Source organism: Bos mutus, chromosome 22, assembly GCF_027580195.1.
Source record: "Bos mutus isolate GX-2022 chromosome 22, NWIPB_WYAK_1.1, whole genome shotgun sequence".
Taxonomy (NCBI): Eukaryota; Metazoa; Chordata; class Mammalia; order Artiodactyla; family Bovidae; genus Bos; species Bos mutus.
Genome location: NC_091638.1, coordinates 43,055,967 through 43,076,130, shown reverse-complemented (window position 1 = coordinate 43,076,130; position 20,164 = coordinate 43,055,967). Strand labels below are relative to the sequence as shown.

General features: G+C 47.3%; 1 protein-coding gene across 3 annotated transcripts in view; it reads right to left on the bottom strand.

Moving 5' to 3' along the window:
* Nucleotides 1-20,164, bottom strand: part of LOC102286768 (actin-associated protein FAM107A) — a 34,432-nt gene that overhangs the window by 14,075 nt on the left and 193 nt on the right. The window contains exon 1 of one of the 3 annotated variants that reach the window (XM_014479199.2): nucleotides 8,363-8,521. The exons of 1 other annotated variant lie outside the window; for it this stretch is intronic. In XM_014479199.2, coding sequence (XP_014334685.1) covers nucleotides 8,363-8,477 — 115 coding nt within the window. In that variant the 5' untranslated portion in view covers nucleotides 8,478-8,521. Of the gene's footprint in view, nucleotides 1-8,292; nucleotides 8,522-20,164 lie in introns of those variants that run through there. One more of the 3 variants, XM_070360371.1, reaches the window with a different exon arrangement.

The following is a 20,164-nucleotide window of genomic DNA, read 5'->3' as shown; positions in this document are numbered from 1 at the left end:
TTTCAATATGTGCAAGTCAACCAGTGTGATACACTGTATTAGCAAATTGAAGAATAAAGATTATATGATCATCTCGTTGTTCAGACATGCTAAGTCATGTCTGACTCTCTGCAACCTCATGAACTGCAACACGCCAGGCTTCCCTCTCCTTCACCATCTCCCAGAGCTTGCTCAAACTTACATCCATCGAGTCGGTGATGCCATCCAACCATCTCATCCTCTGTCTTCCCCTTCTCCTCCTGCCTTCAGTCTCTCCCAGCATCGGGGTCTTTTCCAGTGGGTCAGCTCTTAATGTCAGGTGGCCAGAGTATTGGAGCTTCAGCATTAGTCCTGAAGCTCCAGTACTTCAGGACTGATCATCTCATTAGATACAGAAAAAGCTTTTGACAAAATTCAACAGCCATTTATGATTAAAAACTCTCTAGAAAGTGGCATAGAGAGAGCCTATCTCAACATAATAAAGATCATATATGAAAAACCCACAGCTAACATCATTCTCAAAGGTGAAAAACTGAAAGCATTTCCTCTAAGATGAGGAATAAGACAAGTATGTCCACCATTATTCGATTAAGTCCTAGCCACAGCAATCAGAGAAGAAACAAAAGGAATCCACATTGGAAAAAGAGTAGTAAAACTGTCACTATTTACAGATGACACGATACTATATATAGAAAATCCTAAAGATGCCACCAGGAAAATACTAGACCTAATCAATGATTTGTACAAAGTCACAGGATACAAAATTAATAAACAAATCTCTTGCATTCCTGTAACTAACAATGAAAGATCAGAAAGAGATATTAAGGAAACAATCCCAGTTTACCACTGTAACAAATAGAATACCTAGGAATAAACCTACCTAAGGAGGCAAAGACCTGCACGCAGATAACTTTGTAAGATACTGATGAAAGAAAGAAATGATGACGCAAACAGATGGGGAGATCTGCTGTGTTCTTGGACTGGAAGAGTCGGTATTGGGAAAATGACTATACTACCCAAAGCAGTCTTCAGATTCATTGCAATCTGATCAAATTATCAATGGCATTTTTCACAACACTTTAAAAAAAAAATTTGTATGGAAATTCAGAACACCCAAGCAGCCTAAGCAATCTTGAGAAAGAAAAACAGAACTGGAGGGATCAGGCTCCCTGACTTCAGAGTTTACTACAAGGCCACAGGGGTCAAGACAGTACAATACTGGCACAAAAAACAAATACAGATCGGTGGGACAGGATGGAACGCCCAGAGATGAACCCAGGGGCCCATGGGCACCTCATACGTGACACAGGAGGCACGGAGTATACGATGGAGAAAAGACAGTCTCTTCAGTAAGTGCTGCTGTGAAAACTGGGCAGCTCCATGTAAAAGAACCTAGAACCCTCCCTAATGCCACTCACAAACTCAAAGAGGATTACAGACCTGAAGGTAAGGCCAGACACTGTAAAACTCTTAAGGGGAAAACACAGGCAGAACACTCAAAGAAACTGCACCAAGATCTTTTTTGACCCCCCTCCTACAGTAATAAAAACAAAAACAAACAAGTGGGGCATAATTAAGCTTAAAAGCTTTTTGCAGAGCAAAAGAAACCACAAATAAGATGAAAGGACACCCCTCAGAATGGGAGAAAATATTTGCAACCAAAGCAACTGACAAAGGATTAGTCTCTAAAATATACAAACAGCTCACATAGCTCATCAGAAAAACAACCCAATCAAAAAATGGGTGGGAGACCTAAATAGACATTCTGCAAAGAAGATATTCAGATGGTCAACAAACACGTGAAAAGATGCTCAACATCACTAATCATTAGAGAAATGCACATCAAAGCTACAATGAGGTAGTACCTACAAGTGTGTCAGAATGGCCATTGTTAAAAAATCTACAAACAAACGCTGGATAAGGTGTGGAGAGAACGGAACCCTCTTGCACTGTTGGTGGGAATGTAAGACTGATACGGCCACTATGGAGAGCAGTATAAAGGTTCATTAACAAAATAAACAGGTTCTTAAAAAAACTATGTTTTTATGAAGGTTCATTAAAAAAAAAGAATAGAACTACGTCATGACCCAGCAATCCCACTACTGGCCGTGTAACCAGAGAAAACCATAATTCAAAAAGATACGTGTACCCCAGGGTGCAGTGCAGCGCTGTTTACCGTAGCCAGGACATGGAAACAGTCTAAACACCCACTTACAGATGACTGGATAAGGAAGATGTGGTGCTAGATACAGTGAAGTATTACCCATAAAAAGGAACAAAACTGAGTCAGTAGTAGTGATGCAGATGAACCTAGAGTCTGTCATACAGAGTGAAGGAATTCAGAAAGAAAACAGTATTTATATTAATGCACACATATGGAATCTAGACAGTGGTACTGATGAGCCTACTTGTAGGGCAGGAAGAGAGATGCAGACAGAGAGAATGGACTTTCGGACATGGGGAAGGAGGGGGCTGAACGATTGAGAGAGCAGCTTCGACACATACACCACTATGTATAAAAGAGCCAGTGAAGGGCTGCCATATGGAACAGGAGCTCAGCTCGGTGTTCCGTGATGACCCCTGGAGGTGGGTGGGGGCCTGGGAGGGAGGCTCAGGACGGAGGGGATACATGTATACATGTAGCTGCTTCACTTTTTGTATTATCTGTTGGGTCTTCACTGTGGTTCATTGCAGCTCATGCGCTTCCTTACTCTGTGGCACGTGGGATCCTAGTTTCCTGGCCAAGGCTTGAACCCTTGCATTTGAAGGCAGACTCTTAACCACTGGACCACCAGGAAGTCCCTGATTCGCTTTTTTGTACAGCAGAAACTAACAACATTGTACAGCACTTATACTCCAGTGCGGGGGGGGGGGGGGAAATGTGGTACATAAACAGTAGAATATCAGTCATAAAAAGGAATGAAATGGGGTCATTTATAGAGGTTGGTTGGACTTAGAGACTGTCATAGAGTGAAGTAAGAAAGAAGAAAACCAAATATTGTCTATGAACGCATATGTACGTGGAATATAGAAAAATGGTATAGACAGTCTTATTTGAAAAACAAATAGAGACACAGAAGTAGAGAACTAGGAAATGGACACCAAGGAGGGAAGAGGCGTGGTGGGATGAACGGGGAGACGGGGTTTGACATCTTCCACTCTTCATACTGTATTTAAAACAGGCAAAGAAGGAGAACCTGCTGTATAGCTCAGGGAACTCAGTGTTCTGTGTTGACCTAAAGTGAGAAGGAAATCTAAAAATGAAGGGATATATGGATACACGTAGCTGATTCACTTTGCTGGGCAGTGGAAACACAACACTGTAAAGCAACTATAATAAAAATAATTTTTAAAAAATGGTTCTTTGAGAAGATGAACAAAATTTATAAATCTTCAGCCAGAATCATCTAGAAACAAAAAGGAGAAGGCTCCAATCAGTAGCATTAGAAATGAAAAATAAGTTACAATGGACTCCACAGAAATAAGAAAAAGATCACAGGAGACCACTACAGGCAAGTGTGTGCCAACAGAATGGAGGACCTGGAAGAAACGGGCAACCTCTTAGAAAAGTACCGTCTTCCAGCTGAACCAGAGGAAGTAGACAATACGAACAGACCAGGCACACGTACCAAAACTGAAACTGTGATCGAACAGCTCTGAACACACAGAAGTGCAGGGCCAGACGGCGTCACAGGCATTCCGTCAAACATTTAGAGAAGAGTTCATGCCTGTGCTTCTGAAATTCCCCAGAACACTGCAGCGCAACGAACACTCCCATTCTGTGAGGCCACCATCACCCTGATGTTAATAGCAAAAGCAGACAGAGATATCACAACAGGAGAAAATCACAGGTCAATATCACTGATGAACACAGACACAAAAATCCTCAACGAAATAGTAGCAAACCGATGCCACCAATACATTAAAAAGGATCACATAGCACGATCAAGTGGGATTTATCCTAGGGTTGCAAGGATTTTTTAATATCCACAAAACAGTCAGGGTGATATATCACAGTTAGAAAGTGAATGTAGATGGAATCTACTGCAACGTGGTAAATAACACATGAAACAAACCTCCTGCTAACGTATTCCACAGTGACAAGCTGACAGCGGTTCCTCTAAGGTAAGGAGTGGGGCAAGGCTGTCCACTTTCGCCACTTTTACTGAACATGGTTTTGGAAGTTCTAGCCATGGCAATCAGAGAAGAAAAAGAACTAAAAGGAATCCAAATTGGAAAAGAAGTAAAATTCTCACTGTTTGCAGATGACAGGACACTATAGGGGACCAGGAAACACCAGTGGTCATCAAGGAATGTGGTAAAGTTGCAGGATACAAAATCAATACACAGAAATCCATTGCATCTGTACATTAACAATGAAAGACCAGAAAAACATTCCCACCCAAAGCAATCTACAGATTGAATGCAATTCCTATTATATTATTAATAGCATTCTTCACAGAACTAGAACAAAAAGTTCTAAAATTTATATCAAAACACAAAATACCCCAAATACCCTAAGAAATCCTGAGAAAGAAAAATGGAGGAGGAAATCAGACTCCCTGATCAGACTAGACTACAAGGCTACAATCAGTGTAGTACAGTACTGGTACCGAAACAGATACACATCCAAAGAACAGGCTAGAAAGGCCAGAAATAAACCCACACAGATATGGTGAACTAACACGACAGAGGAGGCAAGGATACGCAATGAAATCAAGTCTCTTCATAAATAGTGCTGGAAAAAGTGGGCAGCTATGTGTAAAAGAATGAAATTAGAACATTCTTTAACACCATGGACAAAAATAAACTTGAAATTGATTAAAGACCTAAAGGTAAGACAACACCGTGTTTTCTTAGAGGAAAACAGAGGCAGGACGCTGTTTGACGTAAATCACAGCAGTATCTTTTTCGACCCGTCTTTAGAGCAATGACAATAAAAACAAATGGGACCTAATTAAACTTAAAACCTTTTGCACAGTAAAGCAAACCATAAAGAAAACAAAAAGACAACCCACAGAATGGGAAAAAATATTTGCAAAGGAACTGAAAAGGAATTGATTTCCAAAATACACAAACAGTGCGTGCAGCTCAATATCAAAAAAGCAAGCAAGCCAATCAAAAAATGGGCAGAAGACCTAAATAGACATTTCTCCAAAGACAGCCAGATGGCTAAGAGGCACGTGAAGAGATACTCAACATCACTGATTATTAGAGAAATACAAGTCAAGACTATAATGAGACACCCACCTCACACTGGTCAGAACGGCCATCATGAAAAGCCGCAAATGATAAATGCTGGAGAGGGTATGGAGAAGAAGGAACCCTCCTACATTGTTGGTGGGAATGTAAATTGGTATAGTACCAATTTACAGTATGTACCAATTTATAGAATGTAAATTGGAAAACAGTATGGAAGTTCTGCAAAAAACTGAAAAGTTTTAAAAACGAAAAAGAGCAATCCCACTCCTGGAAAACGGAAGGAAACTGTAATTCAGAAAGATGTATGCACCCAAATGTTCATAGCAGCACTGTTTACAGTAGCCAAGATATGGAAGGAACCTAAATGTCCGTTTAACAGAGGAGTGGATAAAGAAGATGTAGTACATAAATACAAGGGAATACTACTCAGCCATAAAAATGAAACAATGCCATTTCCAGCAACATGGATCAACCTGGAGATTATCATACTGAGTGAAGTCAGTCAGAGAAAGATACCATATGATATTGTTTACATGCAGAATCTTAAAAAAAATGATAGAAATGAACTTTCTTGACAGAAACAGATTCAGGCTTAGAAACATGGTTGCCAGCTGGTAAAGGTGGGGAGTAGGGATAAACTGAAATAAGCATATACACCCTGCTACATTCAAAACAGATAATAAGGACCTAGCGTATAGCAGTGAACTTTGTTCAATATCCTGTAATAACCTAATTGGGAAAAGAATTTTTAAAAATGCACGTGTGTGTGTGTGTATGTATAACTAAATCACTTTGTTGCGCACCTGAAACTAAATCAAGGTAAGTATAGTTCAATATGACATAAAAAGTAAAAAAGCGTCCTAAGTGAGTCTAATAGTCAGACAACTTTGTAACACAGAGTTTTAAAAAAGCTGTTTTTGCTTTGGCCTGAGTGATTTCAGCTGACTACCTGGACTGGCTCTTGGGAGTGGGTCTGATTACAGTCAATGTGCTTGGCAGCTTTGTGACCTTGGATGGGTACTTAATTTCTGGATCCTTCTCCTCTCTACAATCAAGATGCTGTGAAGACTGGACAGGCTGAAGTGGTGGGGGTGGGGCAGAGGCAGCCAACGACAGACTCTCTGCAACTGTAGCCCGCCAGGCTCCTCTGTCCATGGGATTCTCCAGGCAAGAATACTGGAGTGGACTGCCATGCCCTCCTCCAGGGCATCTTCCTGAGCCAGGGATCGAACCCGCATCGCTCATGTCTCCTGCATGGACAGGCAGGTTCTTTACCACCGCCGCTAAGGGGCACCCGTGTTGAACACCTGACATCTGATGAGGGCTCGTTCGCCTGCATCTGTATCTCACAGTCGCCCCCAGGAGGCAGCCAGTGGTACTGTTTTATTATTCCCATTTTCTAAATGTGAAAACTGAATCTCCGAGAGGCCAAGCTACTTGTCCAAAGATACACAAAACAAACGGCGAAGTCAGAAGCTTTGGGCCCCAAAGCCAGTGCTCTTTCTACCGCAGCAGTGTCTTCCAGGTGCAAGGCATCGCCTCAGTCAACCAAGCAGCTTTACATCCCTTTCCTCTCCGGACACTCGAGAAACCCCAGTAAAGAGGCAGTGGGAGCCCTTTGATAATGAGAAACCGGTGCTCCTAACCGGGGAACTCTGCGCCCTCTCATTGGGGAGCCCGGGCCGGGCCCTCACTGCTCTGGGCTTAAGCCAGAATCCACCGGCCTGTCTGCCCCGCGCTGGGCTGCCACGAGAGTCCAGCCGGTGGCCGTGCCTCCCAGGGTTCTGTCCGAGTCTTCACTCCGCCCTCCCTCCCCCTGCCCCTGTTCCTCATTACTGTTCAAGCTGCCGCGTTTATAACACAGCCAGTGATCTAGTCGGTTCAGCGTTTCATGGGATGGAGGCGCAGAGGAGAAGGGAAGCTTTGAAAATAACTACTGACCAAGGAGAAAGAGGCATTCAGTAAAAGTGACGAGCGTGGCCATCACATTTCCGAACCTTCGTACCTCTTTCCTCCCAGTCGGCAGAGTACCCATTTGTATTTCCCTGGCCTGCAGCCACAGCGTGGCATATCTGGGGGCCTCCTCCACACTTCCAGCCCCCCCCCACTGATGCCTGGCAGCCCCCGCCAGAGCGGCTCGATCACAGCCTCCCCCAACCAAACTGACTCAAGACAAACTTCCTCAACATTCTGCTTGCGTCTCCCGTGACCTCCTCGTTTGTGAGATGGGCTGGTGGGTACACAGGGTTTCAAATCAGTTCCACAGCAGAGTCCAGGGCTGGACGTGGAAGGTCCTTAGCGGTTGGGGGCGGGGGGTGGTGGAGAGCCCCGCGCAGTTGATTAAGGCGCAGTGTCGGCCCCCCAGTGGCATGATGCCAGGCACCCCACTTGACCAGTGCCTCTGGCGGGGGGATCCTGGCAGGACTTACCGCCAGTGAAGAGCCACTCAGGGTCCAAGCTGGCCAGAGACGCAGGTACGGGAGCTGCCCCACAGCTGGGAAACCGCTGGGTTTAGCAGCAGTTCAGAAAAGTGACGCACCCGACCCCATAACCCCCCGATTTCTGGCCCAGTACCAGCTTTGCCTCACACTGCAAAGTGCTGAAGCCAAATCCAGGCGGGCAGCACACAGCCGTGCCCTCACCCTGTGCCATGAGCTGCACTCAGCATCGCGGCCTCACCTCATGAAATCCTTAGGACAGAATGAGGACGTGGTGCCCTTGAGACCCCTTTGTGCCAGTGAAGACACCGAGGCTGAGGGGTCTTTCCCAGATCACACGGCCGGCAAGTGAAGGCTCCGGAGCCTGAGCTGAGCTGTCTGCCTGGGGCCGTCTGCTGGCCTCTGACCTGTCGGTTCTCAAGAGAACTACAGCTGCTACGAGGTCACACCACGCATGAACTCAGGCGCATCTGAGCATTCAGAAGAAAGAGATCAGCCAGAGCAGGACGCGGGGGAGGCTGCATCTGGGTGCTCCCTGCCCGGCCTCTCCGAGCCCTTTCCCAAACCCAGGTCCCCAGAGGCACCCGAGTCATTTCGCAGAGTGCGGTACCTGGGCTCAAAGAGCTCTGCCCCACTGCCGGCCTCCCTGGCACTGGGAGGCTACCCTCCTTACCCCGCCACACCCCTTCTTGGCACCACACCCCAGCTCAGCAGCAGGGGGGACAGAAGAGAGACGGTCTTACTCCTCAGCTGAGCCCGTGTCCTTGGGAAGAGAACTTCGGAGCGCAGCGCTGCTGGTCCTCGCTCCACCAGAGTCCCGGGTGAGCCAGGAGGGGCCGCCTCCACAGGGCGGTTCATCAAGCCCTGGGGATGAAGAGAGCCAGCGAGTGGGGCGGCTCTGCGTTCCTGTTTATTCTGGTATCATTAGAAAGGAACTGTTACTATAGTAACGGGTATTACACTTGGTGCTCGGCCACTTCCTCCATGCGGAACACTGTGTCCGAGCCCCACTGCCGGGGAGGCAGGCACAAATAAGTATCGATTTGGTCAGATCGTTGAGGGGCAAGGACATGCCAAGCTTTGTTCTGAGCAGGGTGGCCCAGGCACAGGCATTTCCCTTGTTTCTGATGGGAGCGTCAGCCAGAATGCCTTCTGGTACCTCCCTGACCTGGTGGGGGTTGGGAGGCAGGCTTCCTGCTGCCCAGCACGACTCCCCAGGGGAAAGCGGCTCTTGGTGCAAAAGGAGGGGAAACTAGGCTGGGTCAGTTCCAGTCACCCACTTACAGGCCAGCAACTCCATCCTTGGTGTTTCCTCAGTACCCTGAACCTCAGTGGGGAGCCACAGGATGGTGCCCAGGGGAGGTGGGTGAGTGGATGCTGACGGGCTCTGGGCCAGACCAGCCCTTGTGTTCGTCCCTGCTTAGCCCGGGTGTGAGCCCCTTGGGCAGCTAGTCAGCAACCCCTGAGCCTTGGTTTCTGTGTCAAGTGTGGAAAAAAACAGTGGTTGAGAAGAAACACAGATGAGCTGACACAGGGGAAGCCGGCGGTCAGTGCATGGCAAGGAGGACTTTTCCCGCGGAGAGAGCTGGACTCGGTGTGAACGGCGTGCAGGGCCTGGCGTGCAGCGCTGTGCCTGGCGGGGTCTGTGCTGGGTAGATCTCGTCTCAGGTAATCAGTGTATGAGTGTGAAAATAAAGAGCATATGTAGATACCGAAGGCCAGTGTGGGTGTTTACAGATAACAGAGGCATTCTCCTAGTTTCACAATCGGCTCACTTGAAACGTGGACGTGTTTTCTAGCCTGTGTTGTCATTCCTTAATCCCCTAGTGAGGAAGCTGACCTCCACTTAAGCTTGGCCCTCTTCCCACCTCTACTTTCTCATGAAGAGTCTGGGTGGGCTGGGACGTGATTAGACCCAGGGCATACATCCAGCATGAATGCCAACGTTAAAAATGCAATTTTGCTTCAGTAAAATATTAGCAAACTGAATCCAACAATTCATAAAAGGATCATACACCATGATCAAGTTGGATCCATTCCAGGTTCACAAGGATGGGTCAATATATGCAAACTGGTCAGTGTGGTACCCCATATCAACAAAGGACAGAAACCATATGATCACTTCAGTAGATGCAGAAAAAGCATTTGATGAAATTCAACACTGGTTCATGATGAAAATTCTCACCAAAGCGGGTACAGAAGGAACATATCTCAAAGATAAAAGCCATTGGTGACAAACCCAGCATAATACTCAACCGTGAAAAGCTGAAAGCCCTCCCACTAAAGTCTGGAACAAGACAAGGATGCCCACTCTCACCACTTCTATTCAGCATGGTATTGGAAGTCCTAGCCATGATAGTCAGGCAAGAAAAAGAAATACAAGGCACCAGATCAGAAGGGAAGAGGTAAAATCATCATATACAGGTGACACGACACAGACAGCCCTACAGATTCCACACAAAAGTGTCCGAACTGATCAACCGAACCCATCAAAGTAGCAGGACACAAGGCTGACATACAGAAATGTGTTGGATTTCTTGCCATTTGCAGAAACGTGGATGGACTCAGACATTGTCATACTGAGTGAAGTAAATCAGCCAGAGGAGGAGGAATATCGTATGACATCCCTGAGGTGTAGAAGCCAAAAAGAAATGATATGAATGAACTTACAAACAGAGACAGACTTTTGGTTGCTGGAGAGAAGGGCAGGGAGGATGGAGGGAAGGGATAGGTAGGGAGTTTGGGATGGACATGTACACAGGGCTGTGTTTAAATTGGATAACCAACTAGGACCTGCTCAGTGTTATGTGGCTGCCTGGATGGGAGGGGAGTTTGGAGGAGAACTGTCCACAGAGACAGACTCACACCATCTACAAAGACAGACTCAAAATGGCTAAAAGACTGAAGCACAAAACATGACCCAACATAAAGTACCCAAAAAACTCACAGAAAAGGACATCGGCAAAACGTTCTCTGACATAAATTGCAGCAAGATCTTCTTAGTCTCCCAGTGCTAAATACATAAAAGCAGAACCCAGATGGCGGAAGGCAGGCCGTGGAGCTCACCAATCTCCACAAATATGTCAGAGATGCAAGTGGAGTGACTGGCAGAGAAGACCACTGAATGCTGGCTGAAGACCTCCAACCTCCAAAAGGGAAAGAAAACATTAACCCACACAGGAGGAGCATAAAGAGTGATGTCTTCACAAATGGAACCCTACAAAACAATAAAGAAAGAGTAAACTACTGTTGCAAAAACATGGATGTTGAGTCCTGCCTCGGGCCAAGGTGTGAGTCCCTGTACCAAGACCGCAGAAGTGGAGCCCAGAACCAAGGACACCTCCGAAGCTATTTGGGCCCCTTTGTAACCGTTGCCAAAAGCCCCTGATCGTCCCTGACAAGCTTCCTGACTTCAAATTGGCAAATATGCCCACTCCAGTAAACACGCTATTAGCCCCCTAGCCAGTCACCTAATGCCAGCCTTCCAGCAGGAATTTTCTTTGTCTTGAGCCTATAAACTCACAAAATTGGCTGTTAACTCAGGAGAACCGTCGACTCTCCGTGGCCTGTCAGGAGGCCAGCCCGCTGCACCTGCCGTGCCCACATGGTCTCGTCTGCTCTTTGTTCCTAATTCACTCTCCTCTGCAATACTGTGTCTGGAAATTCTTTTCCAGCCTGCGCTCAGATTGCCCCAACAATGGATGCCTCGTGGAAAAAAGGATGTTGAGAGTCAGATGCCACAAGAGAATACATACTCCGTGATTCTATTTATATACATTTCAACACAGAACGCATGGTGATCGGAGTCAGAATAGTGGACACTGATTGCATAGTGTTAATCAGACAGGTGACTGTGCAGGTGAATTCCATTTTAAAAAATACATCAGGCTGACCATGTAAGATTTGTGCACTCAACTGTAGGGGTGTTACACTTAAGCAAAAATTTTGATATTTTGGTTTTCACTAATATCTAGACAAACCAGAAGTTCTCTTCAGCCAGGAATGACATCCATGATGCAGTGAATTATAAATACACTGTGCTTTTTTATCCGATGAGAATCACATGAATATTTATGAAAACTCATTTATGTCTAGGACACAAATGACTTCCAACTTCTGTCCTCCATAACCCCATAGGCTAAATTTTGATCATTTTTTAACAAGACACGTGCACTCCAGTGTTTGCTGCAGCACTATTTACAATACCCACAACGTGGAAGAAACCCTAAATGTCCATCGTCAGAGGCTAGCGATGGAAGATCGGAAAAGAAATCGAGATGATGAGATTGCTTCCCACGGCAACGAAAAGAAAATAAAGGTCCACTGCCAGAGGAATGGGTAAAGAAGATGTGGTACATACATACAAGGGAATATTACTCAGCCGGGAAAAATGAAGTAACGCCATTTGCAGCAACATGGACGGACCTAGAGAGTGTCGCACTGGGTGAAGCGAGTCAGACACAGAAAGGCAGATATGACAGCACTTACATGGGGTGGAGCCAAAAAAAGGGCGCAAACGAACTTACACAACAGAAGTCAGGTCACAAATTTGCCCGTGTTAAACAATTTTCTGGAAACAAGGTGCGTTCCTTTTATTTCTTCTTCCGAAATTGTCTCTTAACGTCCTCGTGCGTGGCGCCTCTCCCAGCTTCCCATCCTGCTGTGGCTTAGCCTGATGAGATCTGACACTGGGAGACCATAACCAGGTTCTTGTCCCACCACTCCTCCCTGTCACTGGTCCTCACCACGTGTCCCACTGAGCAGACAACTAGTATTGGGGGCAGCACTTCTCAGGGCCCACGGTGTCTTGTCTGAAGCAATCCCAGTGTCCTCTGACAAGTGAAGAGCAACACGGATGCTGGGGCAGGAGGACCTGCTGAGTGTCTGCTCACCGCCCGGGTCAGACACACCCCCGGGCCATCTCAGCCCAGAGCAGCCGGCTGTGGCCGTCCATCCCCACTGTGTGTTCCCTTTATCAGGGGGTTCTGATGGCAGCACCAGAGCAATCGAGAGCCAAGGACAGTCGGGCAGGAAACGCCCCCAGGTTGGGTGCCCTTTTCCCCAGGCAGTTGGGACCCACTGTTCTTCTTTCACTAAAGCTCTTCTTTCAGTTCAGCCTGTGTGTAGACCCCTCAGGCTCTCTCACCAACCATCAGCAGAGGGCAGGGCTTCACCTTATGCTTCTTAGTACCCTGTGCCCGTACCAGCTGCTCAGCCCCTACTGCTGACTTGCAGACAGCAGAGATCTGGATATCTCTGAACTAGGGACAGCACCGTCTTGCTGTGTGTGAGTACACACGTGTGAGCATGTAACTGTGTGAAGTCAACAGCCACCATTTCCCAAGCCATACCTCATCAGTAAGAAATTATGCTACGTCTTATAATGAGATGCCATCAATACCATATCTATTGATTAACCTAAAGAAAGATGTCTACTGCGTATTTGATGAAAAATCAAAGGGCAACATCATACATAGTCTGATTCCTCTATCTTTTTTCCCCTCCAAGATAAAGTTAGTATATACACAGAGAACCAGTCTGCAGGCATATACACTGAACTGTTTACAGAGGTCAGTTCTAGACCAACGTATCTCAGATGTCATTACTAGCCTTCACTGGGCATGAGTGTTACAGTCAAACTACTGGGCCAGGTTTTTGGATTTCTGTGTTAGAACCTAAGAGGGAGGGGCCTAGGAATGTGGAATTTTAGCTAGTTCCCCCGGGGGTCTGTTTATATTTGAGAGTCTGAGAACCACTATTCTGCAGCATAAAATTACGGGCCTTTCTCTTTTGTCCCAGTATATATGTAATGTTTATGCCTAAAAAAAACAAACAAAAAAAAGCATGTATTGCCTTTGTTATCAGAAAAAAAAACAAGATGAAAAATATGGGAAAAGAGCAACCTTTTCCAACCATAGTTAAACTTCACATCTGGTTCAGTCATGTACATTTTACATACTGAAAAATAGAGGCCTTTTGGTCAAATGAGCCTGTTAAGAGTGTACTCCAGGCAGTGGCCAGATTCAACCCAAGATGCTGCCTCCTGCCTTGGTCTGTGCGGCTTTCCCATTCTCCCATACAGCAGGACTCCAAAATACAGGGGCCTGAGGACTGGAGTTTTTGCTCAGTCCCATGGAGGACCCGAAGGGGATTCCAGAGGCTGAGCACATCTCTCCCACACTCCCCTTCCTGTCCCTCTGAAATCTGTTTTCTTGGGAAATAGATGAGCTAAAAAGAAGGTGGGTAGTGAAGACCTATCTGAGCCACCAGGGAAGCGTGAGGAACAGTCCATGGGGTCACAAAGAGTCGGATACGACTGAAAAACTAACACTTTCACTAGTCTAAGGCCAGGAGAGGCAGTCATGAGTGGGAGCTGAGGAATGTTCCCACATCTGTCGTGGGCTGGGGCTGCAGCTTGCACTGCTGCTGCTGTTGCTGCTAAGTCGCTTCAGTCGTGTCCAACTCTGTGTGACCCCATAGAGGGCAGCCCACCAGGCTTCCCCATCCCTGGGATTCTCCAGGCAAGAACACTGGAGTGGGTCGCCATTGCCTTCTCCAATGCATGAAAGTAAAAAGTGAAAGTGAAGTCGCTCATGTCCGACTCTTCGCGACCCCATGGACTGCAGCCGACCAGGCTCCTCTGTCCATGGGATTTTCCAGGCAGGGGTACTGGAGTGGTGTGCCATTGCTTGCACTAAAAACTCCAAAAACCCCTTTTCCTTTGATTTTTTGACCCCCCCACCCACAAGCAGACAGATGCCTGGAACAGCTTATCTGGGCCCACAAACACCAGACAAGAAGTTTCCATGGCAACTGCAAACTTCCTCAGCTCTGTATTCAGTCTAAATCTCCAAGGCCCCCTTTCAAGGCCTCAGTGAGGTGTCTGAGAAGCCACCCACAAAACAGCCTTAGGATCCAACCTCCCCCCCAACCACCCCCACCACCCTGGCCCCCAACCTGCTCCGCTGAAAGGACATGGCAGGAGAAGCTGTACTGGCAGAAAAACTTGTCATGGGGTCCCTGGAGAGACTATAAAAGGAAGAGAGTTGCCTTTACAACAAATTTGAACGGGGAAGAATTTACCCTGTGGAGGGATTGAAGCATGAAAACAGGAAAGCAGGAGGGAGGGAAAAGAACCAAGGGGCTTGTTTCAGAAAGCTGGCTCTCAACCCAGCCACAGTTAGGCGTGCTGAATCTGGTCTCTTAGATGCAGAAGGACTCGAAGGGACCCCGGACCTCCAGCATATTTTAACTCACTTGCAGCCAGACAAAATATGGACAGTAGACTCAGATACCAGAAAGGGGATGTGAGAGTATGTGTCTGTGTGTCAAGGGGAACCAGGACAGACCGTGGCTTATCAAGCCAAGCAAACTTCCATGATGCCTGGCAATGGGGCTGCTGCATGTATGATAGCCAACAAAAATGCAGCATCCCAACATGTGTAAATCAATGAAGTTAGAACACACCCTCAGACCATGCACAAAAATGAACTCAAAATGGCTTAAAGATGTAAACCTAAGACATGATACCGTAAAACTCTTTGGAGAGAGCGTAGGCAAAAACATTCTCTGACAGAAGTAGTACCAATGTTGTCTTAGGTCAGTTTCCCAAAGCGATAGAAATTAAGAAAGAAAAAAAAAAAAAGACAGATCTAATTAAAAGCTTTTCGGAAGCAAAGGAAACCATTAAAAAAAAAAAGGCAGAAAAAAAAACAACCTATAGAACGGGAGAAAATATTTGCAAATGATGTAACCGACAAGGGCTTAATCTCCAAAATATGCAAACAGCTCATACAACTCAGCAACAATAAACAGCTCAACTGAAAAATGGGCAGAAAATCAAAGACAGGGGTCCCCAATTCCCAGGCCTCAGACTGCTACTGGCACCTGTAGGAACCAGGTTGCACGTCAGGAGGTGAGCAGCAGGCTGATCAAGGGAAGCTTCATCTGCCCCCCTCCCCCTACAGCTCACATTACTGCCTGAACCGTTCCTCCCCTACCCATGGAAAAACTGTCTTCCACAAAACCAGTCCCTCAAGCCAAAAAGGTTGGGGACTGCTAAGCTAAGACATCGCTCCAAAGAAGACATAGGGATGACCAGTAGGCACATGAAGGACGCTCAGCATCACTAATTATTAGAGAAACGCAAATCAAAACTACCATGAGGTGTCACCTCACACTGATCATAATGGCTGTCATTAAAAAGTCTATAAATAACAAATGCTGGAGAGGCTGTCGAGAAAAGAGAATCCTACACCGAGTGGGAATATAAGTTGATGTAGCCACTTTGGAAAACAGTATGGAGATTCCTCAGAAAACTAGAATTACCATGTGATCCAGCAGTCACACTCCCGGGCATATATCCAGACAAAGCTATAATTCAAAAAGATCCATGCACCCCTGTGTTCATAGCAGCACTATTCACGACAGCCAAGACGTGGAAATGCCCATCAGATGCCAACAGATGTATGGATAAAGAAGATGCAGTACACATACGCAATGGAATACTACTTGGCCATAAAGAAGAAAGAAAGAATGCTGTTTGCAGCAGCACAGCCGCAACTAGAGATCACCATACTAAGTGAAGTCAGGAGAAAGACAGATACGGCACGGTATTGCTTGTATGTGGAATCTAAACTGTGACACAGATGAACCTGTCTACACAGCAGACACAGACTCACACAGAGATCAGACCTACAGGTGCCAAGGGGGAGGGCTGGAGGGCGCGTGATCGGCTGGGAACTGGGGGTCATCAGATGCAAACTGTCACATACGGAATGGATGAACAATGAGGCCCTACTGTATAGCACAGGGAGCTGCATCCAATCTCCTGGGATAAACCATAATGGAAAATAATTTTTTTAAAAAGGAATGTATATATGTGTAAAAAAAAAAAAACCACACAGCAGGTCCAGTTAAATTTGAATTTCAGATTAGCAAACCCATACAATATTTGGGACATATTCACGCTAAAATATTATTCATTGTGTATCTGAGATTCAAATGTAACCATTTTAATTTAACTATTTTATCTGGCAGCCTTGCTTGGCAGGCAGCAGTGAAAACGATGACCATCATCTGGGTGCAGAGAAGCACAGACGCTGACATCCACGGGCATCTGGGAAGGCGTCCCTTCGTCCATGCTGCGGAGACGCTGCCCTGCCTCGCAGGAACCTGGGCTGAGCTCCAGGTGGGAGAAGAGCCTCAGGTGGACTCTTACTCCAGCACTGCCTCGCTTACCAGGCATGGCCAAGCATAAGTTGTTCCCCAGAGGTGACCCTTTCCAGCTCAGTGGTTAAGAACATGGGCTCTGGTGTTGACCCAGATACCAATCCTGGCTCCAGTGTTGGGCAGCTCGGTGACCTTCAACTTCCTGCTTCCCCATCTCTAAACTGGGGCAGACGTTCTTTGGGGAATAAGCGGGGCATGGCGCAGGAACCACTGCACACGGTGCCTGCCGTAGCGTCAGGCTTCCAGCGTGGTAGCTGTTACCTCACTAGCCCATTTAGAAACAGGAAGATAGAAGATATTTATGCAAGTGAAGAAAGATGGGATTGAAAACTAGAGTCTGTACCAGCTCAGCAACGTGAAGCACACACCCACACACAAATCTTGCACAGCAAAGACCAGGAGACCGCCCCTAGATTACCAGTGGCTGCTTTACGGCTAGTGGGATTGTGGGTGAGCCTTCCCCGTCTTCATTCTTAATTTTCCAGAATATCCGTGATAAGCCTCTATTACTCTAATACTGAGAAATTGTTTTCAAATAATTTGGAATGAGACTTTCTCTATAAGTATTACATTACTTGAGGCTGGTGTAAATGAAAATGGGTTTGATCCTATCATACCGGTCCTCGGGGGGGCTTCTAACAGGAGGGGGCTCTTGCCTCTTTCACTCAGTGGCCCAGTTGGCTCCTCACCCCCAGCCCTTATGTCTTCCTTGTGGGATACGGCTAGAGCAGTGGCCCCAGAGGCATGTGGCCTTGAGTTTGAATCTCGGCTCTCGCCCTTGACTGGCTGTGTGACTCTAGACAAGTCATGTTACCTTCTGAGCCTCAGTTTCCACATGTTTAAAATAGAGCTTAATACCACTTAGCTCCCTGAAAGGAGGGACTTCTCTGTGTATCAGCACATGCCTGTGCCTTTCACAGGGCCTAGTGTATAACAGTGGTCAATACACACTAGCTGAATGAATAAATGAAATTGATGATGGCAGATCTACAGCATTTGGCAGAGAGTGGCAATAGCTAGTGACCAGAAATCATTTAGGGCTTCCCAGATGATGCTATTCGGAGAAGGCAATGGCACCCCACTCCAGTACTCTTGCCTGGAAAATCCCATGGATGGAGGAGCCTGGAAGGCTGCAGTCCATGGGGTCGCTGAGGGTCGGACACGACTGAGTGACTTCACTTTCACTTTTCACTTTCATGCATTGGAGAAAGGAAATGGCACCCCACTCCAGTGTTCTTGCCTGAAGAATCTCAGGGATGGGGGAGCCTGGTGGGCTGCCGTCTATGGGGTCACACAGAGTCGGACACGACTGAAGTGACTTAGCAGCAAATGATGCTAGTGGTAAATAATCTGACTGCCAGTGTAAGAGACTCAAGAGATGGGGGTTCAGTCCTTTGGGTCAGGAAGATCCCCTGGAAGAGGAAATGGCAACCGACTCCAGGACTCTTGCCTGGGAGGTCCCATGGACAGAGGAGCCTGGCGGGGTACAGTTCACGGGGTTGCTCAGACACGACTGAGCAGACACACACGCAGCAGTCATTCACCATGATGACTGTTCTGAGATGTGCAGACTTGGCATAGATGCACCAGAGTTTGAGTGTTTTCTACACATTAGTGGGATAGAAAAGTTCCCCTAGCAGGACTATGGGCATGCTGCTTAAGCTCTAGAGCCTCAGTCTCCTCATCTACTAAATGGGGATAACAGCTGTGACTTTGTAGGGCTGTGAAGACAGTCAGTGGCACAGCGCCTAACGCAGTGCAAGCGCACCCTCTGTGAGGCCCGCAAGCCAGCCTCCGCTCCCTTCCTGACAGCTGTGAGTTACCGGGCAGTGTGTGGCCCCAGGACGATATGTCTGCCCGTATCTGCCACTCTGGATGTATGGCCAGGAGAAAAATGTTCCTGTTTGAGTGAGGCTCATAGCTGTGGTTCCAGGTTAGAGAATGCAAGATCTTCAGATTAGAGCTACCTTCTCCTCACCTTAGTGAGCAGGCAGCAACTGGATAGAGGCCCTTAGGAATAGGTGTCTTGTACGGAAATCCCTGGAGCTGAGGTTTGCAATCAGCTTCTTCCAATTTCAGAGATCGCTTTCTGCCTGCTGTGGTTCAGCCAGATTTAAGGTACCCACCCCTGCACCTCCCACCCCCTCTTCCGGAAGGCGCCTCAGACCTTGGCCAGACTGTGCTTCTGGACTCAGAGAACCGTTGTTTCAAAGTTCCCAAGCAGTAACTCCGCGTGAAATCTCCCCGGGGTGGGGCCCATCTAAGTAGGCAACGCTCAGTCCCGTAGCAGACTCCGTGAGGGCAGGGGGCAAGCGCCGCAGCTGCGGACGCGCACCCACCGTCCACCGCGCCGCTGGCCGCGCTTTCAGCTGCAGGGCTGGGCGCCCAGGACTATCCTTGGGCTCCTCGCCCAAGGCAGAGGGTAGCTGCCTCGGAAGCCTAAGTCCCTTCACATTTCCTTCTCGCCTGGCCGGCAGGGAGCCGGCAGGGGGCCGATTTTCACCTCCTCTGAATGCCTGTCTCCAAGCACTAAGATAGGAATGAAACGCCCTAGATGCTTACTGCGGGAGTTCTTTTTCTTCTTTCCACATCCTTGTATTTTCCAAATTATTTTCACACAGACTCTATATTACATTTGTTTTATTTTCCTAAAGTAAAAAACAAAAAAACTATCGTCCTGAGTAGAAAAACAGTATGTGTTTACTGCAAATGACAAAAAGACAAATAGAAAAAAACACCTAAACTCGAATCCTCAAAAACCACCACCCTGTGTTTCTTTCCAAGTCGTTTTCTCCTTAAATGTGTACATCTAGAAAACTGGTTCCTCGCCTTCCTGGAACTTGTCCTCACCGTCCCTACCCTCTCCCCCGCGCCCCCCCACCAACGCACACTCTCCCCTCACAGAACAGCGGAAGCCCTTCACTGGCTGGCGTGTGCTCCTTTAGGCCACCAGTCTTACCCATATCCGGTCTCCCGTGCCTACCAATGCCTTCCCGCACTTGAGCGAGTGCAGGAACTTTTGTAGTTATCTAACGGTGAGTGTCTGTGTATATGTGTGTGTGTGTGCGCGCACCACACGATCATATGAAAGGATAAAGCAATATATCTAAGAGTAGATCCCCAAAAGAACGAATGTAGGGAGGAAAGAAGGAATGAAAGAAAAACAAAAGTAATTAAAAAGAATGAAAGACGGGAGGCAAGAAGGAAAGCACAGCAGTGAAGGACCACGGCGCCCTGCCGGCCAGAGGCTGAGCGCGGTGCGCCCGCGGTGCCCTCCTCGCGCCCTCCCGGAGGCGGGGGGCCGGGGAGACTTG